The sequence below is a fragment of the Rhinolophus hipposideros genome, assembly GCF_964194185.1.
Source record: "Rhinolophus hipposideros genome assembly, chromosome: 11".
NCBI lineage: Eukaryota > Metazoa > Chordata > Mammalia > Chiroptera > Rhinolophidae > Rhinolophus > Rhinolophus hipposideros.
In genome coordinates this window covers 1538403-1564808 of record NC_138057.1, presented here as the reverse complement: position 1 = coordinate 1564808, position 26406 = coordinate 1538403, and the positions used below count along the sequence as shown (strand labels likewise).

General features: G+C 41.0%; 1 protein-coding gene across 1 annotated transcript in view; it reads left to right on the top strand.

The window, feature by feature from the left end:
• The window catches only part of LOC308504800 (contactin-associated protein-like 3), a 194714-nt gene that overhangs the window by 68482 nt on the left and 99826 nt on the right, over positions 1-26406 (top strand). Inside the window, 1 exon segment of the mRNA XM_081066133.1 lies at positions 21857-22004. Coding sequence (XP_080922259.1) covers positions 21857-22004 — 148 coding nt within the window.

The window sequence follows — 26406 nt, the reverse complement described above, 5'->3', positions numbered from 1 at the left end:
GTATTTTCTCACCAGTTTTCGGTAAATGTGAGTGAAGTATTTACTGTATTTCCAGGTGGGAGCAGCTGCCATCTCGTAAGAAAAGATTTGTGTGTATAGAGCGTATTGTCGTTCATCCAGTGGGGGGTGGGGGACCGGGAGGAGGCGGGGGTTGGAGAGAGAGGTGGTAATGTGGTGGTGTTGGTACAACATATTTCACATTATTCTTCATACCACATTGAAAGAGTGATGTTTAAAAGCAAGGACACCTATTCTAATTTTTGCAAAATAATTTTAAATTCACAAAACCATACATTCTAAGACTGGATAGTTGTATGTGATATAAGCATATGATTAACACATCCACAAGCAAATGTTTATAGCCTGTAAAGATGCCATGAGCAGAAAGCTCCTAGAGCCTCAGTTTCTGGGCATCCATTACTGCCTGCGGGGGGTGGGGAGTCAGGTACTTCCCGGGGCAGCACTGCTCAGCAGCCATACTGTTCCAGCTCATGGAGGGACCCTGTGGGCAGCTCAACTAGTCCCCGGGGCTCTCCTAATGGGTCCAGTTTGGAAGCCGGGATGGCAGACCATGGATCCCGGGGGGCCTTTAAACTGCCAGGGCTCCGAGGCTGGCAGACAGAACCAGTGACAGGACAGGCAAAGCCACACAGAGCAGTGGAGGAGGTTAGCTGCTACTCTGAGCTCAACTGAACCCCACAGACAACAGACAGCGACCTGATAATGCTGTTCCCCTATCAGGACACCCCCCACACGCTTAGGCCACTTTCACTACATAGCATACTCAAAAGTACAAACTAGAGAGCTTCTTCAAGGCGTGAGAACGGGAGACATATCTTTCAATATTTCTACGACATTTGAAGTGGTTATTTAAAATGAAAAAAAAATTGTCGAAGTATTTTACTTATAAGCACCTCTAAAGCAGCTATAAAAATTTTAAAGAAAAATAGCCCAGGACAGAAATATAATAGATATTACACACATTCATGAATTTATCTGACTCTAACAAGCCCAACTTGTGAAGTGTGCAGCGTTTTGTATGTTAGAAGCGTGATTATAAATCATTAAAATACCCACTTGATCACACTACAGTACATTTTTATTGCTTCACTTGAGCGCTCACTTAAAATGTTCCCCGGAAATGTACTCAGAGCAGAGACAGGTATACAATAAAAGTGAGAAATTGTAAGACCATAACACTATCTTAGAAGCAGTTGGTGTAAAAACCATTTACCCTGGCACCGCCTTTCCACGTGTTTTATGTTCTGTCCACAGAAGCAGCCCGAGGCGGAATAGTAAGGCAGTCAAAGAAAGTGTTCTGTCATTTCCCTGTTACCTGCTCAGTGGGGAGCATTTCCCCACTCCATCTGCGTCTGCGTAGTTGCCCTCAGGTAGGAATAAAGGAGGTTAACCTATCAGCTCTGCTAGGGAAGGAGCACAGCGGCCTTTGTCACTGCCCTCTGCAGTCTTACACAGCGCCTGCTGTAATTGTGCTTCAGTGAGTGTCATCGGATGAATAAATGGGCGAGAGACCCTGAGGTAAAAGAATGCCACAGAAGGGGAGTGACATTTCAAAGAGAGACTTCTTAAGATTGAGAAGCTTTTGAGACTTGCAGTACATCAGTATTTAATGCCATGGTGGCCCCTCAGACTTTATGGGGAGGAATAGAAGGCATATTTTGAGAGAGTGACCATTTCAAATCATATGTCATAGTTTGTCCAGTGACTATAAAGTTGATGTGTGCATCTGTGTGGCTCTTCTTTATACTTTGTCTTCTGCAGATCTCTGTTCACCTGTATGAGCCTATTGTTAACCAGATGTTTGGCTTAAATCCTTAATTCTGCTAACTTGTTTTTCTAGCGTTTTCTTGAACGAGAGAAATCCTTGCTTTTATTTATTTATAAAGAACATTATATATGATATTAGATGTGATATGATGTTTGCATTTCTGAAATTTGTATTGCTAAGCCTTGTGATGAAACATGGGAAGATCTACCATATAGAAACAGGGAATTTTCTTCTAAACCTTCAGTGTAATGTCTGAAATTATACAAAAGAGAAGTAAAAATAAACAAGTTTTCTTTATAAGCCAGAAAACTTCAACAAAGTCATCCTTACATTTTGAACAGGATTGAATACAGATTTAGACAAGTGACGATGTCATTATGACAAGTAAGTGAAGGGATGTAAGCAAAGTGTTTGGTTCAGGATTTCCCTCGTGCACTCCACACACAGAGGACGTCGTCGTCGTCATTATTTTCTGAATCAATTGGTACCATATTTTCTTATGTCTTGGATTAGATTGGATATTTCAAAAGCTAATACAAAACTTTCAGCAATGTACACTTTGCTAAGTTTTGGAAACTGATGGTCTTTTGTTGCCTGGTGGTAAAATACCAGCAGACATTGGTTTGGAATGATGCATAAACAGTCCCCTTCATGGAGGTGACAAGTGATTACTTACCACGTACAAAAGTTTCAGGCAGAAGCACTACCCCTCGGAATCTATATTTCAGGGTCCCTCTGGCCCCCACCCCCAAATATACCAGCATGTTCACTGCAGCATGGTCTGTAAGAGCAAGACAACTGACAGCGGCCTGGAAGTTCATCAGTGACGTGGGCACATCACGGACTCATGTCCACTCAGGGTAACAGCATACAACTCCTGACACGAGTGGGCAAGGCTGAGGTGGAATGATATGGAAAGACTGACAGGACATAAGGGAGTTGGAGAATAATTAGCAAAATATGATCCCGTCTTAATTAAAATACATGAAGACAACTAAGTCACTGGTGTTTGTCCAAATAAAATATGTGTATGACTCTGATGTGAAAGGATTAAAAGTACGTCCACTGAGTCAGTGAGCCCTGGAGAGGGCGTGGGCAGGTGGGTCAGAGATGATTTACATGTTTTATTCTACATACTTAGTCTTTCAGTATTTTATTAGAATGCATTGATGTCTATAAAGTAAATGTTAATAGCAGCTATTTAGTACTTCTTTGACACTGCTCCTCCTAGCATGCTCCTGAAGTGAGTATTGTTATTTTACAGATGAGGAAACTGAGGCACAAATGGGCTAAGGAAATTGTCCGGGATCCCACATTTAGTGATGGATAGCAAGGTAAACACATTTATTAAATAAAATCACGAGGGTTTGATCACATGATGTCTAAGATCTCAAAGGGCTAAAAGCTTGTGCTTTGGGGTTACACCGCTCTGGGTAAACATCTGATACTGGCCAGCTGTTTACCTGGGGTGTGTAACTGAGTCCCTCTGAGCCAGTTTTATAATCTGTACAAGGAAAAGTGTAGGCACTGCCTCACGTGAGTTACAGATGTGAGGAGCCAATGGTGAGGACACATGGGGAGGAGCACCTCGGGTGGGGACCCACTGGGAACCCCAGACTTGGTATGAAGATTATTTAAGCTGAAGACACTTGAGAATCCTAGATGTAGAAAGAAGCCTCCTCAGAGCTTTCCTTATCTGACTAAAAGCAGCAACTTCTGACAAATGAGGCTGCCATGAGTTTCTTCTTTGGAGCCGGTCTGACTCCAGGAGAGAAACCAAGTGTACCATAAATCCCCTTTCTGGGCTGCTTCACAAAGAAGAAAGAAAGGCCACTTGCACCTGCTTAAACAAACATTTTCATCAACTTTCTTATCTCCAGTTTGTTCTCCTAAAAACCCATCTGTCTTTTCTAAAGAAACCTTTTGGTTCTTCCCGTAGAAACCCTTTCTCCCCCCATCCCCTTTCCCCACTAAGTTGAGTCTATAAGCCTCTAACATTACCCATTTGGGAATTAGGTACTTCTTTTGTTAGCTCCTGTATATATGAATAAAGAATTTTTCCTGTTAATCGGTCTTTTGTCAGTTTAATTCATAGGCCCCCTGTTACTGAACCTAAGAGGGCAGAGGTAAGGTGTTTCCTCCCTGACACTAGCAAGTGCTTAGTGAATAGTGAATAATATCATAACCCCTCCGACTCTGAAAGCCCAAGATTCTAGCTTAATTTGCATGTTTAAAGACTCCAAAACACACCCTGAGAGTATTAGTGAAATCATCAAAGCTATTGATATAAACATTTTAAAATGAAAAAATCTGGGTTACACACATAACATAAGATAGGCTTCTTCCAATTTTGTAAAATTTTATGTAGGCAGAAATATTACTGTAGAAGTGCTGAAGACTGAAATTACATGAATAGAATATAGTGTTTCCAACTGAGCAAACATGGTATATAGTTAATGAGATACATGCTTTTTATTGTGCCACATGTTAATTAAAAATACACAGTAAGCAGTTCGCAGAGTGTCTTCAGTTGATCCCGCCTCCAAATGGCTAAAGCAAACAGGAGCTCCTGATCTGCCCTTCTAAAGGTTAAGGTGGATCTCTCCCCGCTCCCCATTTGGAGGAGAAAAGGGGAGGGAGGCCTCCGTGGACAAAGCCTGGCGTCCTCGTGGGCCTGGCAAGCTTCTCTGTTGGCAGGAGGAGTGAGGACGGATTTACTAACTTTCTGCCTTGCCTGGGTGGGGACTGGGGCGTCCCTAGAACACTGTCAGCGATGGGCAGGGTCCCATCTGCACAGGCCTGGGGCTACTGTGACTAAAGCAGGAACTGATATCTGCCCCGTCTTGAACTGTGGGAGCCCTGCTAGGAGATCTGAAAAGAAAGTAAATGCAAAAGTAACAGACAATCATAGTAAACCCTGAAAAACATTCAAGTAGGTGGCTGGGAGAAAGAGGGACTTCTTTAAACTTTTATGCACTACTTGAATTTTCTGGCCAAGTATGTTTATGTCTGTTATTTATGTTATATGTCACCGGGGGATTTCTGACTAGAGAGACCACAAGACAATGGCCCACGTACTGTTTTTCCTTTGTTATTTTTTATTAAAAAATAAATGATGGGCTGTATGCCATGTTTAAAAATGAATACTTTTTAGTCCACAAAGAATAATTTATAATCCATTAATCAAAACCAACAAAAGAGCAAAACGTAAACTAGCAGACGACACATACACACGTATGTTTCCATGGCAACTTAAAGATACTGTTTACAGATGCGCCTCTCCACAGACATTCTCTAATGCGCCTCCTGGGAGACAACCTTTAATCTTTTCATCCAGGTCTGTGATGGGGCTGAGGTTAGCCTGTCGGTTTCATGGACGTCGGGAGAAGGCGCAAGTCCCGTGGGTCAGAGACAAAGGACTCTGCTGCTTACTTTGTTACCCAGAAGCCACGGCAGGCAGCACGAGCCTCAGCGTGTTTGTCTCAGTCCCTTTGACCCTGTCTCACAGCGGCCGCGTGGATCAGCCCCGTGGGCACGTGCACACGCAGGAGGTCATACTACAAGAGCTAACTTTTGGGGACCAGAATCTTTTGGATAGTAAGCATGCTTGCCCTCCCCTCTGGAAGAAGACATTATCTTACAAGGCTGATTTCTGTGGACAAAGCCTAAAAAGAATAAAGAAATAAAGAATAAAAGAAAGAATAAAGGGCAGTCAGGGCTTCTCTTTGTAAAAATGTGCAGAAAAGAGAGAAACCCATGAAGCATCGCCTTACCTCAGCTCTGACCCACTCACAGCCTTTTATCTTCCCTAAGAAGTGGCGATATGTGGCAAAGAACTTACATTTATTTCCACTGACTTTCCAAATGTATATTTCTTTTATCCTGTTCTAAGCTTAACTCTTCTGTGTAAGAGTGTGAATCATGTGGCCCTAATCATTTTGGTTTAACAGTATTGCTGACTCAATTTAAAATGCTAAGGAAAGACCATCTTTGTTTTGTCACAAAAACTACCCAGTCTTAGCTATGTAGTTAGTTGAAAAGCAGCTATGATTTTGACATATTTTCAAACATATTTGGCTAAATCCTATTTAACATTTTTTTTAAATGTACAAACGTGACTACCACTTAGAAAGGACTGTTATTGTGTTTTATGGTGACAGCAAAATCTTGTGATGGTGTAAGAGACTGTTAGCATGAAAACTGCTATCTTAAGGTCAGGGTTAACGGCCCCTGGCTTGAAAAACAACCTAAGTGTAAACACAACCTGACTATAAATTCCAAGATGTGGGCAGTGACAGCAAGGAGACAAGCAGCCCTGTAGCTTATCTTATACTCTTTGAAGCTGTGTAAGTCCTGCAGTTTATCATATACTCCTTAAAGCTATGTAAGTCCTGCAGTTTAATTACTGTGTGCCTTGAAAATGCTATATAAACCCTGAGTTTTAAGTGTTTGGGGTCCTTGTTGAAACCCGCTGCGTCGGGCAGATACTCGGACCCCAGCTAGCTGGAAATAAACCTCGCTGTGTGACTTGCATTATCGTGTGACTTCTGTTCACTTGAGGAGGGGTTGACTCCGGACCCTAACAATGGTATGTTTTCCTAATAAACATATTGTAGAATAAATCTAAATATTGTCATTTGAGAAGAAAATTTTGAATGCAACAGTTTTTATTCCACTTTCCCCCCAATGTTAAAAGGGACATTCAGCCTCTTGGAAGTAACTAAAATCCATGCAGAATGTCTCAGAACGATTTAGTTGCTCAGTAGCATTCACTCTCCCTCAGAAATTATTTTAAAAAGGAGTTTTGTTCAAGATGTATAACATTAGTGTGCAAGTTTTCTTTTCTACTTTTATTGAGATACAATTGACATATAACATTGTATATGTTTCAAGTGTATAACAATGATCTATGTATATAGGGGTGGACACATTTTCTTCTATCCTTCCAGGCTCTTTGGCTGTTCTACTAATTAAGTAGACATAAGACAGATTAACAGGAGAAAAACAAATTTAATTTTGTATGTATAGGAGCCCCACCAAGACATGAGGAACTGAGAGGCAGCCAGGCAATTACAGCATATCTGCCATCTGCCACTCTGAGCTAAGGACAGATGTAGGGGTCTGAGCCTTCACAGGGGAGGAGGGCTATTCACAGGAAGAGACGAAAATCAGAGGTTTAGTCAACATTCATAACCACACCTAGTTACGGTAATTTTTTGGGAGGGATGAGAAATGGGACTGATGACTATCTGTTTCTCCTCCCTTGGCCTTTGGTGCACCAAAGAATTCATCCTACCATACATAGCCTATTCTAGTCTACCCAAATCTAACAGTTAGAACAGACATTAACACATTTATTTATTTGCACATTTTATTGAAAGCATGCTAATAATCTCATTGTCAGAAGCAATGAACTCCCCACATGAGTGACGTCTTGAGGTAACCTCACAGAGCTGCCTTCATGCTAAATAAAGTTCTTGGAAGGTAAAAGCCTATCATGCCAAGACTCTCCCTGATTGTTGCTTGAAGGTATAGATGTGCAGAAGAGGTCTCCTCCTAGTACCAAAGGTCCGTCTGTGTCAGGTGGAAGGGACGGATCCGGCACTAAGAGCTAGTTCCGTGCATGTCTGATGGAGGCAACCTGTGTCCTATAAGGAGTGTCTCCAGGCTGCCTCCTACTCTCGATTCTTTGCCTCTGCTGGTTCCTTTTGATTGGTCCTGAGTCAGGGTCCCCAAGACACCCCCAGGCTCCATGATTCACTAGGAGGACTCAGGACTCAGTATAGGGTTGTAATTACAGCCGTGATTTATTACGATAAGAGCATACAAAACACAATCAGCAAGGGGAAGAGGAAACAAGGGGGGAGCTCCCAAGAGGCCTCTCCCAGTGGGGTCACACAGGACCTGCTTAAGTCCTCCAGCAGTAAGGACCGCAGCTGTGAAATGTTGCCAGCCAGGGAAGCGAGCCTAGCCTAGAAGTCAGGGCTTTCATGGGAGGTTTGGCATGTAGGCACCCTCTGCCTGGCACATACCAGAATTCCAGACTCAAAAGGGACAGCAGGTGTTCTGCATGAAGCACTATTCGTCCAAACAGCCTAGGCAACAAGGAGCCACTAGTTTCAGTTCTGGGAGTGATGGCAGCCCTCCCAAAATCCAAGTTCCTGAACACCAGCCCGGCGCCAACCTGGCCAGCAGAATGGGACTTTTCTAGGAATGGGAGTCAGGCCTGCAGTGTTATCACTGTTTCACGTGGGTCCTGAGAACTTTCTCTTCTGTTTCTAATTGTTTATTTTCTTTCTCTTCCAACTTTCTCACCTTGGAGCTATAAGGGAGGAAAACGTCTCCTTTCCCCTCTTTGGGTCTCTGGCTGGGCCTAAGAATTGAACTGACAGTTTAACAGGAGAAAAGCATACACATTTTACAGTTTTTACCTGTACTTGGGAGTTTTCACAAGAGTTTGAAGACCCGAAGAAGTGACCAGTGTAAGAAGGTGGTCAAAGACACGTTAAGGTGGTGAAGAATTGACAAGATGGGGAGGTTGGGCTCTGGGTGCTAAAGGTGAAGAAGTAACTAGGAAGGTAAGGGTTAGTATAACAAGCTTTGTTCATACAGCCTTCTTGGCCCCAAATTCCCTGTCTCTGCAGATGAGAATGTCTTCCCTCCTCCTGGTCCAGGGAGGGTACTTTCACAGGGGAGACTTTCTGCTGCTTTCAGGAGGGCAAAGGAAGGTCAGAGTGTCCTTGCACTGGCTGTTTCTCAAGTAACTTTGATTCAAAATAATTAACATGGGAAAGTGTAATATTTTGGGATGACATGTTCTGCTTCCCTTCAGAGCTTTCGTTCAATCTCATAGTCTATTATTTAAATAAGATGATCTGGTTTCTTGCCCTCAGTTTCTTATGTGAAAATGCCTGGTTGGGCCTGCGTTGAGGTGGATGGAACACACCAAGTCCTGATGCTCTGGTGGCTCTGGTCCTGAGGCATGCACCACCAAGGCCCCTCATTCGTTACCTAAGAATTGGTCATCCCCTGGCCAGGTATTTAATGTGTCGTTTTTGGAAAATAAGTAATGCCCCAAAGTGGGAAAGGTGCTTAAGTATGGTGAACTCATAGAAGGCACCTCGTAACAGGGCTGGTCTATAGGGCAGAGCAAGGAGCCTGCACTAGAGAGAATGGGCTAGGCCTGAAAATGGCCAATTAGCCATGAAGATTGAGTCCACTCCCAAGTGTCTGTTAGGCATAGACTGTGTGCAGAGTGTGGTTGAGGATGGTCAGAGTTAATTAAGAGGCATTTGCATGGTTCTTTTCCTCAGCCAGACACTCGTACTAGAAGTCAACAGTCAGATATGATTAAGCTTGAAGGATTCCTGAATTGCAACAATGCTACTGAGTGCATTCTACTTGCCAGAACCAGGCTCAGCAGTGACAGTCTCTGAAGAAATTTAAACTACCCTGGAAATAAGGCAAACTTAGACAATCGTGACTAACATGGCACCAACATATTACCCGAATTTTGTAAGTCCTTAAAGATTATAAGTATAAGGAATTGTGGCCCCTGAGCGCCAGAGAGACTCACTGATCACTCAGAAATACCTCCACAGGCTAATCCAGATGCTAAGAGTATTATTTTGCTCAAGCTGCTATGATTAAATATCATAGTTGGGCTGCTTAAACAAGAGAAATCAATTTTCTCACAGTTCTGGTGCCCAGAAGTCTAAAATCAAGGTGTGGGCAGGGTTGGTTTCTTTTGAGGCCTCTCTCCTTGGGTTACAGAACTTCTTGCTCTGTCATCACCTGCTCTTTCCTCTGTGCACACTGCCCTGGTGTTTCTTTGTGTCCCTATGTCCTCTTCTAGTGAGAACACAGGTCAGATTTGATGAGGGTGCATTCTAATGGCCGCATCTTACCTTATTCACTTCTTTAAAGGACCCTTTTACAAATATAGACACATTCTGGACTGAGGGTTTGGGTTTCAACATATGAATTTGGGGTAGGGGGGATAATTCATCGCATAACAGTAATTAATGAATATCCTACCTTTAAAAATTTTAATGTTCAGATACCACTAAACACAAAGTGGTATCACTTCTAGCCGATTGAACTTTTCAATGAGAAAACCTCCTAAACGTTGTACTAATCACCTATTTTCAACATATACAGGAGGATAATGAGATAGTGCTATTCTTTGGATAGGCTCAAAACTGTCTACACTCACAGTTAAATGCTTTACTTAATTCCTTTAATTTCATTAATTAATTCCTTGAAGTTGTTAATAAGATATGCACTCTAGTCATCACTTCTTTGAGACATTGCTTGTAACACCAGCTACACTTCATTTTATTCTTTTGTGTTGCTCTTCAAATATTGGAAGCTAATTTATTTTCCAAAAAATAAATTTGTGCCCATGTATCCAATTATGTATACTTTCATTTGCAGTGTTCTAGCATTGTTTTCAATAATTTTACACTGATTTTAAAATATGGTCTTGACGTCATTGGAGATATTTTTTCTGGCTTTCTCTCTGTTTTCAACCTCTTTGCCAGCAAAAGTTATGTTCTGAAAACAGCTAACAATGTTCTTGAATTATGAATCCCTTATTTCCTAGGGCACTGAGTAGATACTTAATATTTATTTATTTTTAAAATCATTCAGACCCATTTCTGTCAGCATTATTGAAATAAAGTATTGATGTAAAAGTCTTTCTTAAGACACAAATATTTTAAACCTAAACTGACAAATTCATAATAGGCATCTTAAAGGTCATTTATCAACTTCAACATAGAATTGTGATGACTCATATTATACCAGAGACCATACATAGCCCCGTATGCCCCTCATACTGATCCTTTCTCATGATTGTTAAGATCCCAATCATGTGACTGCTGAACAAATTAAATGGGGAGTTGGCAGTTTTTCAGCATAGTCATCAATTCCTAAATAAATTATTTTGAAAACACGTTTATAACACGAAAGTGGACTGCAAACCACAGACTCCAGTAACTTTTACATATAAAGAACACGCTTATGAAAACTGAAAATGTTATCAAACACTGTTCTTAATACTGGATAAAAAGTTGAACTGTGATGCCATTAAAGTATTGAATATTGAGTCCACATCAAACTGAAGTGTGACACTCAACGGTGGAAGGGTTTTGTTGGTTTGTTTTTTAATTCTGTGATAGCTAGCAGAGGGATGCTATAAAGAAATGGTTAGATTATGTCTATAAAATTCCTTATATGAACTCATCACAATTGTAGGATAGATATTCTTGTTCTGACTCTAAGCATGAAAATGCAAACTTCCCCAAGGTCACACAGGTAACACGATAGAGAAAGATTTTCCCAAAGCACATTCTCGAAGTTCTACTGTGAATCGGACTGCCAAGTCCACTAGTGAAACTCTGAACCTGAGCCAGAGCTTCTGAGGAACTGCTAAGGGCTGTGCTTCTATGGATAGTGAACATTTCTTCTATTCCTATGGGACCTCATTTCTCAGTTGTTAGAGGGAGCAAGAGTGGGCTTTTTTTCCTGACATTCAACCTCAACACAGAAGTTGGCCTGTGCATTCATGCCTGTTCTAGACACACCAAAGCAAAATTATATAATCTAAATAACAGAATAACAAATTATAGCAGACTTAAAATAATAAACATTAGTTTAGTACAAAATATGAGTCATTGCAGTAATAAACCCCAAATGTAAGTGACATGCTAGTAGAGATCCAATCTACACCAAACTTATTTTATTTCTGTGTCTTTAAAGAAATGTATCATTTATTTGTATCCAAAAGAGCTATTGATAGTTTTATATAGGACAAAGATAATGTAATTCCAAAAAATTTAAGAGAAGAAAAAGCTCCCAAGCTCATTTTACAAGGCCAACTTTACCCTGATTCCAAAACCAGACAAAGCCATTACCAAAAATGAAAATTATAGGCCTTTATCCCTGATGATAATAGATGCACAAATCCTGAACAAAATATTACCAAACCAAATTCGGCAATACATTAAAAAGATCATGCACTATGATCAAGTGGGATTCATTCCCAGAATGTAAGTTTGGTTCAAATCAATGAACAGTAGAGAACCTAAAGATTCCAAAATAACTATCTGAACTGGTAAGTGAATTCAGTAAGATAGCAGGATATAAGATTGATAATTATATCAGTTGCATTTTATAAGATTTTTATTAAAATACAGGTAATACACAATATTGTTAGTTTTGGATATACACAATAGTTATCAACATTTATATACCTGAAGAAGTGATCAGCATATAAGTCCAGCAATCATCTGACACCATATCATGCTACCATAATATTGACTATATTCCCTATGCTGTACATTACATCCCCATGACTTGTTTTATACCTTGAACTTCTTATTTCCCTTTTTAATTTTTCAATTAGTTAACATTCAGTGTTATTTTATGTTAATTCTAAGTGTACAGCATAATGGTTAGACACTTTATACAATTTAAGAAATGGTCCCCCTGACTAATCTAGTACCCATCTGGTACTATACATAGTTATTACTATATTATTGACTATATTCCCTATGCTTTACTTTACATTCCCATGACTATTTTGTAACCACCGATTTGTACTTCTTAATCTCTTCACCATTTTCACCCTGCCCCCCAACACCACTCCCGTATATCACCCCAATAAATTTAGTACCCATCTGACACCATACTTAGATATTGCAATATTATTGACTATATTACTTATGCTACACCCTACATGTGCATGACCAATTTATAACACGCAATTTGTACTTAATTCCTTCCTGTTTTTCATCCACCCTCTAACCCCCTCCCATTGTGCAAACATCAAAATGTTCTCTGTATCTATGGCTTTGTTTCTGTTTTGTTTATTTTGATTTTTAGATTCCACATAAGCAAAATCACATTGCATCTCTCTATCTCTGACACACTCCACTAAGTACAATACACTCGAGGTCCATCCATGCCACTGAAGATGGCGAGAACCCGTTCTCTTTCCTGGCTGAGCAATATTCCATTTTATATAGGTACCACCTTTTTATCCAGTCATCCGTTGGCGGACACCGTGGCTGCCTCCACACCTTGGCCATTGTAAACAATGCTGCAATGAATGTATGGATGCACATGTCCCCTGAAGCAGTGTTTTGGGTTTCTTCGGACAAATACCTAGATGTGGGATTACGGGTCCCTCTTTGTCTCTTGTTATATACCCTTTGTTTTAAAGTCTATTTTGTCTAGTATAAGTATTGCTAGCCCAGCTCTTTTTTTGTTTGTTTGTTTCTATTTTCATGAAATATCTTATTCTATCCCTTTACTTTCAGTCTGTGTGTGTCTTTCAGTCTGAAGTGAATCTCTATTAGGCAGCATATGGAGGGTCTCATTTTTTTTTTTCCTTTCAGCCACCATATCTTTTGATTGGGACATTTAACCATTTACATTTAAAGTAATTGGTAATAGATATGTAATTATTGCCATTTTATTGTTCAGATATTTAATTATATTTTTCATCTTAAAGAAGCCCAAGATTCCTTATCATTCTGGTTTGGCGTTGATGAAATTCTTTAGCTTTTTCTTGTCTGAGAAACTCTTTATGTGTCCTTGGATTCTAAATGATAGCTTTGCTGGATAGAGTAATATTGGTTGTATTGTAGGTCCTTGCTTTTCATCTCTTTGAATATTTCCTGCTAATCCCTTCTGGCCTGCCAAGTTTCTCTTGAAAAGTCAGCTGACAGTCTTGTGGGAGCTCTCTTGTAGGTAACTAACTGCTTGTCTCTTGCTGCCTTATGATTCTTTCTTTAAGCTTTGGCATTTTAATTATGATGTGTTTTGGTTTGGGCCTCTTTGGCTTTATATTGTTTGGGACTCTCTGTGCTTCCTGGGCTTGTATATTTATTTCCTTCACCAGGTTAGGGAAGTTTTCCATCATTATTTCTTCAAATAGTTTTTCAATTCCTTGCTCTCTCTCTTCTCCTTCCGGTACCCCGATGATGCGACTGTTGCTACTCTTGATGTTTTCCCAAGGGCCCTTAAACTCTCCTCATTTTTTTTGGATTCTTTTTTCTTTTTGCTGTTCTGATTGGGGGTTTTCTGCTACTTTATCTTCTTAATCGCTAATTTGATCCTCTGCTTCATCTAATCTATGGTTGATGCCCTCTAACATATTCTTCATTTCAGTTATTGTATTCTTTTTTTCTGACTGGTTCTTTTTTTGTGTTTTCTATCTCCATTTTTATGTTTCCTATCTCTTTTTGAAGTTCACACTGAGATCACTGAGCATTCTTGTAACCAGTGTTTTTAACTCTGTGTGTCTTATAAATTGCTTGTCTCCATTTTGTTTAGTTCTTTTATGGAGCTATGTTCTGTTCTTTTATTTGGGAAATATTTCTTTGTATCCCCATTTTGGCTGCCTCCTGTGTTTGTTTCTAAGTATTAGTTTGGTGCAAAAGTAATTGCAGTTTAAAAGTTTAAAAGTAATTGCAAAAACAGCAATTACTTTTGCACCAACCTAATATCAGGTAGGGCTGTTAGGTCTTCCAGTTTTAGTGGAGTGGCCTTTGGTGGTAGGTGCCCTATGGGGCTCAGTGGTGCTGCCTTTCAGTACCTGAGCCAGCTACTGCAGGGTGTCCCTCGTGTGGGTCGTGTGTGCCCTCCTTTTATAGTTGAGCCTTCGTTGCTGTTTGCACATCAATGGGAGGGATTTTTCCTTGTCTGTTTGGTTGTGAGGACTGGCCGTGACTGCAGTGGAGGAGCTGTTGTGCAGGGGCTGACCCTATGGAGCAGGATGTGCTTTAGCAGGGCTCTGGTGCCTGCCCAATCTATTCTTTGGGTGTGTCGTCCATGCAGTTGGTCAGGTAATTCCCTGGCTAGGTCTGAAGCTGTATACATGGAATGGCCAGCCCCAGAGCTTCCTTGAAGGGGCCCCACTGCAGGCCAAGTTCAGCTGCAGCCTGTGCCCTGCTTTGGGCAAGCGGGCATAAGCCACAAAGCAATCCAGAGATGGCTGCTACCTGTGCTGTACTTGGAGGTACTTCGAGAGGTCAAGCCATGAACCAAGGCTGGTGTTGCTATTGCTGAGCTTAGGGATGCTCAGCCAGATGTACAGGACATGCTAAAGCCAGACGCTGCTTGTCTGGGTTTTGTGAACCTTTGAGAGATTTTAGGAAAGTCCACATCATGAGCCATGGCAGGCCGTTTATAGGGAAAAGCCACTGAAAGAGGCTTGGTTGGGTAGAGCAGCATCTCATGGAATCAGGGTGAATGAATGTTGTTAGCTAGGTTGATGGACACTCAGATATGTTGACGGTCTGTGTCTGCACACTGAGATAAGGTAGAACTCAACAAAAAAACCAGCTTCTCCATCCGGGAGAAAGCTGCCCCTCCAGCCCTCACTCTGAGCCAGGTAACTCAGTTCCCCCCTGTATGTCCCTGGAGCTACTGCCCAGCACTGGAGCTCAGAGCAAGTGAGTCTGTCAGCGAGTAAGTCTGTGCACGGTCCCTTTAGGAGAGGTGCCTGGGACCACAGCTGCTCTCCGTGTCACTCAGCCACAATCTGCTGGTTTTTAAACCCAGAAATTATGGGGACTTCTCTCTCCCTGGCTCTGAAACCATGTGCTGGAGAGCTTGGGCCCCTTGCTCTTCCAGAGGGCACCCCTGCAGCTGAGTTATCTACTGATTTTTAATGGTCACACACAGGTGTGGGACCAGCCCATTTGCATCTCTGCCCCTCCTACCAGTCCTGAGGTGGCTTCTTTTGTATGTCCTTAGTTGTAGAAATTATGTTCAGCTAGACATCAGGGGATTCTCAATGATGGTTGTTCTGTAGTTTAGTTATAATTGATGTGGTCCTGAGAGGAGGTGAGCATGGCATTTACCTACTCCACCATGTTGACCATATCCTTGGTTGCATTTTGATACACCAAAAATGGTTTATCACAAAAAAATATTAAGAAAACTATCCCATTTACAATTGCATCAAAAAATAAAATACATAGGAATAAATTTAATCAAGGAGGTAAAAGACCTGTACTAGGAAATCTATGACACTGAAGGAAGAAATTGAAGGCAATACAAATAAATGGAAACATATATTGTGCTCATGGATAGGAAGAATTAGCATTGGTAAAATGTCCATACCACCCAAAGCAATCTATAGATTCAATGCAAACTCTATCAAAATACCAATGGCGTTTTTCATAGAACTAGAACAAATAATCTTAAAATTTATATGGAACCACAAAAGAACTCAAACAGCAATCTTAAGAAAGAAGAACAAAATTGGAGAGATCACACTATTTGATATCAAACTATACTACAAGGCTATCGTAATCAGAACAGTATGGTATTGTCATAAAACAGATACATAGATCAATGGAACAGAATAGAGACCCCAGAAATAAATCCATGCCTATATAGTCATTTAATCTATGACCAAAGAGGCAAGAATATACAATGGGGTAAAGACTGTCTATTCAGTAAATGATGCTGGCAAAACTGGACAGATAACATGCAAAAAAATGAAACTGGACCACCTTCTTATACAACATACGAGAATAAACTCAAAATAGGTTAAAAACTTTAATGTAAGACCTGAAACCATTAAACTCTTAGAAGAAAACCTAGGCAGTGAATTCTCTGACATTTCTCTTAGTGATATTTTTTTTTTTCTGATCTACTTGGGGAAGGAAAACCACAGAAAAAGTAAACAAATGGGACTACATCAAACTAAAAAGTTTTTGCACAGCAAAGGATACCATCAACAAAATGAAAAGACATTCTACTGTCTGGGAGAAGATATTCACCAGTGATACATCTGATAAGGGGTTAATGTCCAAACTTTATTTAAAAACTCATACAACTCTACACCAAAAAAAAAAAAAAAAAGAAAAGAAAAGAAAGAAAGAAAGAAAGAAAAGAAAATAATCCAATTAAAAATGGGCAGAGGACCTGAATAGACATTTCTCCAAAGAAGACATACAAATGGCAAATAGACATATGAAAAGATGCTCAACATCACTGATCATCAGAGAAATGCAAATAAAAACCACAATGAGATACCACCTCACACCTGTCAGAATGTCTATCGTCAATAAATCAACAAACAACAAGTGATGACGAGGATGTGGAGAAAAGGGGACCGGTGTGCTCTGTTGGTAAAATTGCAGATTGGTGCAGCCACTATGGAAAACAGTATGGAGGTTCCCCCCAAAATTAAAAATATAACTGCCTTATGACCTAGCGATTTTCAATACTTCTGCGTATTTATCTGAAGAAATCCAGAATACTAATTCAAAAAGATATATGCTCCCCTATGTTCATTGCAACACTTTTTGTAATAGCCAAGGTATGGAAGCCACCTAAGTGCCACCCATCAATAGACAACTAGATAAAAAAGAAGTGGTATCTATATACATTGGAATAGTACTCGGTCATAAAAAGAATAAAATCTTACCATTTGTAACAGCATGGATGGACCTGGACAGCATTATGCTAAGTGACATAAGTCAGACTGAGAAAGACAAATGCCATATGACCTCACTTTTATGTGGAATCTAAAGAACAAAATAAATGTATAAACAAAACAGAAACAAACTCATAGATACAGAGAACAAACTTATGGTTGCCAGAAAGTAGGGGAGTGGGAGAGCTGGGTGCAAACATTGAATGGATTAATAAATACAATTGGTAGTCACAAAATAGTCATGGGGATGTAAAGTACAGCATAGAGAATATAGTCCATAATGTGGCAACAACTATGGATAGTGCCAGTTGGGTGCTAGACTAATCAGGGGGATCACTGCATAAATTATGTACATGTCTAACCATTGTGTTGTAACTAATATAAAATAATATTGTATGTCAACTATAACTGAAAAAAATAAATAATTTATAAAAGAAAATACTAGCATATAAGGGAAATAAAATAATTTGTTTAAATATCACTCCCAAGAAATAATTTCATCATATAGTTAAAGCTAAGGTTTAAACTTTTTGTCAGCTCCACTAAAGTAAATATCAACTTTATGTCTTAAATTGAATTAGAGTGTTGGGATTGTATTTAATGCGGCAGCCGATATTCCTCTGTTGACTCTTTTTTCTGGATGTCTTGGGCATTGAGCCTGAGATAAAATGTAAAGAATGGGATGCAGAGTCTGGCAGGTGAGCTATCTCTGCCAAACACACTAACGATAATCAGAACACCGGCCATGGCCACAACCGCAGCTCTTACCTCCAGGTGGGCGGCGGGCAGATCACTATTCAGACATTATCTCACATAATTATTAAACCAACCTTTACAGATAGGTCTTACCAAACTGATTTGTAGGTACAGGAACTGTGGCTTGCAGCAGATGGTACCAGCTAAAACCACAAGTTCGGAAGTGATGACGCTGGAAAACGCTGTTTCTACTTACATCGTCCCAGGCTCTCTATATAAAGGCGGGTGTGGGTATTCTTAACTAGTGCCTTGGAGCATGGAGGCAGGGGAAAGAATTTAGCTGATCCTGAATGCAATTGTTAACTCGGAGATAAGGATGCTGTAGATCAAAGGTGACACTGTCATTGAATGGGAGACAAATGATTGACTGCCTCCACATTGGAGTTTCATTCACTAGCCAAGGAGTAGTATTATAGTGTCTGAGACCTGCGCTCTCATTACATTTGAGTTTTCTATGTTCGCAGTTCCATCTATTTATACCAAGGAAGATTCCCTTTGGTCATGGCCTACACACCCAATTACTAGTTTGGTTTGGTTGTTAAGACTGGCCCAGTGTTTCATAAAGCTAAATAACCAGGTAGCTATCATTCTTGGTTGACCTAAGAAGAGCTCTGCTGCTGTGTGGCATAATTGTAGCTGGCTGTTGGTATTAAAGGACAGACTGGTAGGTGAGTCTGTCCTTCTAGTGCCAAGGAGCACGAGTATAAGAAAATGACGACTCTTGTTCCTTAATTTTATTAAACTTCGATGAAGGAGTATATGTGCACGTCTTTGACTTTTGGGTAATAAATCTTTGTGACATCAGAAAGTGCAGAACTTGAAGGTGAAGCTCCCCAAAATAGCACTACATTTTATGTTTTGACTGTGAGTTCCAAAAAAATGATAGCATTTAGTTAACATTTGACAGTACATTTCAAAAGACACACACACCACACGTGAGGTCCCTTCCTCTTGTTTTTAGAGCATAAACTGTTTGGGTCCTTGGATGGGGCAGTGTTTTCTGTGAAGATGTTGTGTTAAGGTTAGGAACGCCTTCAGATGTTACAGCTTCATTGTGACATTGGATATCTGGGGAAATTGGTTATGATTCTGATGAAGAATCAGTCACACCAATTTTAGAAAGAGGGAGAAAGTTTATAAGGCTGAAGCTTGGCCCTGTGGCTCTAACATGCTCAGAGCAGAAGGCGTGAGTGCAAGGCCTGGTTTATACGTAGGAAGCCATCACAGGACTTCCTTGGGCTCCAGCCGGTTTCTGCTGAGGTGGCGGGAGAGAGAAGCCCAACGTTTGGATGGATTTGGAGACAGCCACAAGAGGGCTTATTTACACATGAGTGGTGGTGATTTTCCAACAGGTGTTCGTGTTTGCAGGGGGAGCAAGGCAGTAGGGGTGAGGGAGGAGTGGATTTTCTCACGAGGGTAACCAAAATTGTGGCAAGAAGAAAATTCTGAGAGGTCCTAAATTAAATTATATCAGGCAGAGGATGGAAGGAAGAGACAAGAAGGGGTTAATGAGTTAACAACTGCAGAGCCAAACAAAAGGCTGCTTACATTCCTGAGTACTGTGGAAGCTTTGAATTAACTTCCAGGTGGCAATTTCCTAGATTATCTAAAGAGAATAGGCGGGCTCCACTGACCCCCAGGAGCCTCTGCATTCTGCTTACACATGAACTTTCCAGACTGTTGCCCACAGCCCATCCAGAAGCAGCAAATACCACTTCCTTAAGGACTCTGCATCTCTCCCAGAACTTTCCCGCCCCATCTTTTCCTGCTGCCTTTATTGTAGCCAATGTAAATTCTTTCTGAACCACTTACATCGTTCTTCCGCCCACGTGGTGTGTAAAAGAGCCTGTCAGCTCCAAGATGCCGGACATGTTGCCTTCTCCACAGAGCACTGCTGCTGGTTCCGACTGCAGGCCCCAGGACCTGGTCCTTTTCTGGCTAGCAGTGGCCCATCAACCCTTTTAAAAAGTCTTTCAGCAGCTAAGTTTTGTTGTGTTTTGTTTTACAATTATTTCAGCTGAATCCCACCCACATATTGTGGTTACATGTGAAAGTGAAGAGTGTGTTAGTAAACACTGTAAGGGAGATTTGCTAGGGCGGTGTGGACAGGCTGCTGTCCCTGTGTGCTGGAGTTTGTCCTGTATTTTGTAAGTTTTCTCATGTATATGTAAGTCTTACCATTTAAAAAAAATCCTTCATCATCAGTAACATATCCATAATCCTTACGTATGTATAGATACAGCACCCCCACGTTTGGTTTCCCTGCATGCTGGCACTTACATTACAAAGAACACCAGGAGACAGGAGTCCCTTCTTTTTCTTTTTTATTAAATTTATTGGGGTGACAATTGTTAGTAAATTTACATAGATTTCAGGTGTACAATTCTGTATTATATCATCTATAAATCCCGTTGTGTGTTCGCCACCCAGAGTCAGTTCTCCTTCCATCACCATATATTTGATCCCCCTTACCCTCATCACCCACCCCGCCCACCCCCTTACCCTCTGGTAACCACTAAACTATTGTCTGTGTCTATGAGTTTTTGTTTCTCATTTGTTTGTCTTGTTCTTTTGTTGTTTTTGGTTTATATACCACATATCAGTGAAATCATAGGGTTCTCTGCTTTTTCTGTCTGACTTATTTCGCTTAGCATTATACTCTCAAGATCCATCCATGTTGTCACAAATGCTCCTATATCATCTTTCCTTAACGCCGAATAGTATTCCTTTGTGTATATGTACCACAACTTCTTTATCCATTCATCTATCGAAGGACATTTTGGTTGTTTCCATGTCTTGGCCACCGTAAACAAAGCTGCAATGAACATTGGAGCACACGTGTCTTTATGGATAAATGTTTTCAGATTTTTTGGGTAGATACCCAGGAGAGCGATTGCTGGGTCATATGGTAATTCTATTTGTAATTTTTTGAGGAACCTCCACACTGCCTTCCATAGCGGCTGCACCAGTCTGCATTCCCACCAACAGTGTATGAGGGTTCCTTTTTTTCCACAGCCTCTCCAACACTTGTTGCTATTTGTCTTGTTGATGATAGCCATTCTGACTGGGGTGAGGTGATATCTCATTGTGGTTTTCATTTGAATTTCTCTGAGAAATGCAAAAGGAGTCCCTTCTAACAATGTGCTCTCATGCTGCCTCTCCTGGCGTGAAGCCAGATGCCTGTGACTGACAAAGCACATGTCTGTCCTGTGACGGGTGTGGTGGTGTTTCCTCCAGGCCCTCCCTCAATGCTGATGACTTGGGGCAGCCGGACAGCACACAGAGAACATTGGGATTGACAGCCCAGGGCCCTAGTCCTGGCTGTGCTAGGTAATAGCTGTTCTACCTGCAGACAACTATTACCTGCTTAAATGCTGGTTTTGTATTTATAAGTTAAGGGGTTAGTACCCCTTAACACTTCTTAGGTCCTTTCTAGCTCTCAAATGGTAGGATCTAAGTTTCCTTTCATACATCCTGGAAGTTACTCTCATGCTTTGTTGCCCTGGCTGGGAAGTTGCACTGGGGTGTCTTGACCTCTTGGAGATTAGGGCAAGGGTTTAGAGGGTAACCACTTTGTAAAAGTAAGCCTTTGAGGGTAGCAGGTTTGTAGTCTGTCGAATGGTGCTGAGGGAATTTAAACTGCCTCGCAATAAGGAAAACTTAGACAATGGTGACTAATCCAGAGCAAAGGAGAGGCTGTGATGTCCCTCTGAAACATCTGCAGTTTCTTAAAGCTGGCAGCCTTTTGCATATTAACAGAGTGAAGCATACGTTGTCTGTTGGCATGGGAGGCGACAACGCGAAGAGGGTGTTCTGCAGACACATTGATCCCTTTCTTTGCTTTCTCCCAGGGTTTTCCAGGAAACACAAACGCAGATAGTGTGGTCCACTACAGACTGCAGCCTCCCTTCGAAGCCCGGTTCCTGCGCTTCCTCCCCTTAGGCTGGAATCCTAAGGGCAGGATTGGGATGCGGGTCGAGGTGTACGGATGTGCATACAGTAAGTGGTGTTTGCTCCCCGGCTGACACCCACGGCCCCGTGACGTGCTCGGAACACCAAAGTGGAAGCCGAACTTGACTCACTCAGCCTTTTGTATATCTGAGTACATAGAACCGGGTTTTTATTGGAACGCCTTTAGAGTTAGCCGCGTGCCTTATAGTAGGCACCTCATCACATGAGTGGAGTTTGAATCAACACAGTCATTTCTGTGACTGATGGTGCCGTTCCTGACACTGAAGTGACCCTCAAGGTGGCTGCAGTACTCGCACGTTCCCTGTACCCCACAGCGACTTGCTTCTCACTCCCACTTTTCTCTACTTACATCCCCAGGCAACCTTCTTGTGCATATTGTGTCTTCCCTCTTTTCTCCAACAATGATAAAAGTAGTAAAACTGGCAGCTAGTGTGAACACAAACACAGGCATAAACGCATTCAATGAAGTACATGGGTGGACTAACTCCACAGGCATCATTTGGAAGAGCCAGAATGTATTGGTATCTCACAAATTAGCACAAAATGAAAACTTAATTTAAAAAATATTCTTCTAGAAAACTGGAGAATACCCTAAACAGCAAGTTGGGTGGGAACATCTTACAAGGCTGGGGGTTCGGTCACACATTACTCTGTATCTGGTCAAAGCATGAGCTTTGCAGAGAAGTGTAATAAGATCTACTATATACAGAATATTTAGTGTGTCAGGTTTTATCTCCAATGGACATTTTCTCATTCAACTTCCAAACTAGCCAAGTGAACTTGGTATAATAGCAACCATTGCTTCGCTGGAGGAAGAAGCTGAACCTTAAAAAAATTGATGTTTCCTGGAACTGTTACCTCTTGGATCTAAGATATAAAAATGAATCTGTCTTTTATCTAAATTTGGTTCTCATAACTAGTATTCATTTCTTTATTCCCTCACTTTTCATATAAGAATTTATTGAACACTTGCTATTTGTAGAAAGCTGTGTTAGGTATTGGGTGCAGGGATGCTTCTAAAATTATTCATTTTTGTAGTCAAGGTTTTATGGGAAGTTATAAAACTGTGCACAACAAATGTAAAATATTGTAACATGAAAATGGGGCTTGTAGAATGGAGTGGTCAGTCAGTTAGGCTGGAAAAAGAATCTCTCCAGCAGTCAGATTTCAAACTGAAGGACATAGGTTGTGAGAAAGGAAGTAGGGAGCGGAATTATAGGAGGAGAGAGCCTACATAAATTGTGGGAGTGGGGTCGTAGGGCTCTGTTAGTGCAGACATGGGGTGCGGTGAGTGGTTGACGAGCAATGATACCTTGTGCACTTTACTAACCCCACAGACAGCGAGTGGTTCTGAAGGTGAGGCTTACTGAAGCAGTCCCATCCCACACCCCAGAGCCTTTCCAGCTTCCGTCACCCCCTCCCGATGATATGAGCCATGCCACTTTTGTTCCTAAACTTGCCTCTGCTTTCTAGGGTTTATATTTCCATGGAACACTTAGCATAGATGGTGTTTCATTCCCATCAACCTTTCTCCCCTTTCCATTGGTCACTTCCTTCTCTCCTATTGTTTCTGGGACCCATGAATGTGCTCACTGCTGCAATAGTTAGGATGCCTGATACTTGGAGTTGCTCTTTGATCCCGGGAAATTAGCTTTTCCTTGTCCCATTACTCTGGAAACAACTTCAGGTTTGCCGACTTCAAAGCCGAACACGCTCATTGATGGGGTTGCCATTAGCTTGATGTTCTTCCCGAGATGTTTCACCAGTGCCCTGGGTTAAGGTTGGTACCAGGAAGATCAAAGCCTCATGTGTGGTCCACAGAAGGTCCACAGCCATGCAGCTGTCAGGCAACCAGTGTGCGTCTCACCTTCGGCAAACGTGAGCTGTTGTGCAGCAGGAGATGTAGCGTAAGAACGCAGACAGACAGTAATCACCACTGCTTGTCGAACAGCACGAAGTGTATGTCCCTTAATAACAGTGCCTCTGATTGTCTTCAGTTTATTATTAATAAGAATCGTTGTGCAAGCATAGAGCTTTGCATTTTTATTTTTGACAGTAATTTAATGGTATGGTTCAAAGCCAAAAGTGAAAATTACTTTTTTTTTATTTGTATTTCCACCATTCTGTTGATACTGCGAAAATGTCCAAACTATAAGCATCATGGCATATAATGTCTGTTAGACTCAACCTCCTTTCAGTTTTATTTCTTTATACTCATTTACAGTGATACTCATTCTTCCTTTGAACATTGTGCACTTTCATAGCTTCCTGGCTTGGCATATACATTTTTCTACTTGAAAGGCCCTTTCTCCATTTCTAATGTATGGGGGTGAACTATGTTGGGGTTTTCTTAAGGTCCTTCTGACCTGCACACTGAGGCAAAGGGTCCCCCAGGAGGCCCTCTGTGGCCCTGCTCTTCTCCACTTTCCCTTGCCCCTTCCGTCCAATGTCGGCATTCCCTACACAGTTGTTCTAGGCCTTGCATTTCTCTCTACAAAGGTTTCTTTTGGGGTTTTCTTCCACTTTCTTAACTTTTCAATAACATTTATAATACATACTGTCTGATCCATTTCAAACTGACATCCTTGAGGCAGGTCTCTGAGGTCTCAGGCACTTTCCCCAGATCCACCTTTGTTTCTGTGAGGAGATTGTTGTAGACCTCTTGAGTCTCTTCTGACCTTTCCTTTTTGTCATCTACTTTTACTCCTCATGTTCATGTTCAGTGATATTCTCAGGTGCTCCCTGGACAGCTTGTACTATTCCCATCATATTAGTCTGTACTAGCCGTGCTGTTGTAATGTAGTTTTATCTTTTTGTAATGTTATTTAGTTTTTAAGATTTTTATTAAAATATACCTAATATCCAATATTACGTTAGTTTCAGGTGTACATCATAGTTATTCAACAGTACCCACCTGGTACCACTATACATAGTTATTACCATATTATTGATTATATTCCCTATACTTTACATCTCCATGACTATTTTGTAACTACCAATTTCTATTTCTTAATCCCTTTACTTCTTCATCCTGCCCCTCAACCCCCTGCCATCTATCACCCATCTGACACCATAAATAGTGATTACAATATTACTAACGATATTACTTATGCTACACCCTACATCCCATGACTACTACATAACAACCAATTTGAATTTCTTAATCCCTTCCCTCTTTTCACTTAGCCCCAAACCCCCTCCCATCTGGCAACCATCAAAATGTTCTCTGTATCTATGAGTTTATTTCTGTTTCATTGTTCATTTACCCTATTCTCTAGATTCCACATATAAGTGAAATCATATGACATTTGTTTTTCACTGTCTGACTTCCTACACTAAGCACAATACCCTCTAGGTCCATGGCAAGATTGCCTTCTTTTTTATGGCTGAGTCATATTCCATTGTACACATGTACCACCTCTTCTTTATCCATTCATCCTTTCAGGGACACCCCGGTTGCCTTCATATCCTGGCCATTGTAAATAATGCTGCAATGAACATATAGAGCACATCCTCTTGAAATAGCGTTTTGGGACACTGCTTGAAGTAGTGTCTTGAAGTAGTAGTTTTGAATACCCAGAAGTAGGATTACTGGGTCCTTCTTTGTCTCTTCTTATAGTCTTTATTTTAAAGTCTATTTTGTCTGGTATAAGTATTGCTACCCCAGCTTCTTGTTTGTTGGTTTGTTTCCATTTTCATGAAATGTTTTTTTCCATCCCTTTATTTGCAGTCTGTGTGCGTCTTTTGATCTAAAGTAAGTCTCCTGTAGGCGTCATATGTAAAGGTCATGTTTTCTTATCCATTCAGCCTCCCGGGCTTTTGTCTGGATCATTTAATCCATTACATTGAAAGTAATTATTGATAGATGTATAGTTATTGCCATTTTATTATTCATATATTTATTTTTTCCCGTCTTAAAGAAATCTCTCCAAGATTCCTTGTAATTCTAGTTTGGTGGTGATGAACTCCTTTAGCTTTTTCTTGTCTGGGAAGCTCTTTATGTGTCCTTTGATTCTAAATGATAGCTTTGCTGGATAGAGTAATATTAGTTGTAGGTCCTTGCTTTTCATCACTTTGAATATTTCCTGCCAATCCCTTCTGGCCTACAAAGTGTCTCCTGAGAAGTTAGCTGAGAATCTTATGGCAGCTCCCTTATAGGTAACTGTTTGTCTCTTGCTGCTTTATGATCCTTTTTTTGTCTTTAAGCTTTGGCATTTTAATTATGATGTGTCTTGGTTTGGGTCTCTTTGGGTTCATCTTATGTGGGACTCTCTGTGCTTCCTGGGCTTGCATATCTATTTCCTTCTCCAAGTTAGGGAAGTTTTCCATCATTATTTCTTCAAATAGGTTTTTCAATTTCTTGTTCTCTCTCTTCTCCTTCTGGTACCCCTATGGTGCGACTGTTACTATGCTTGATGTTGTCCCAGAG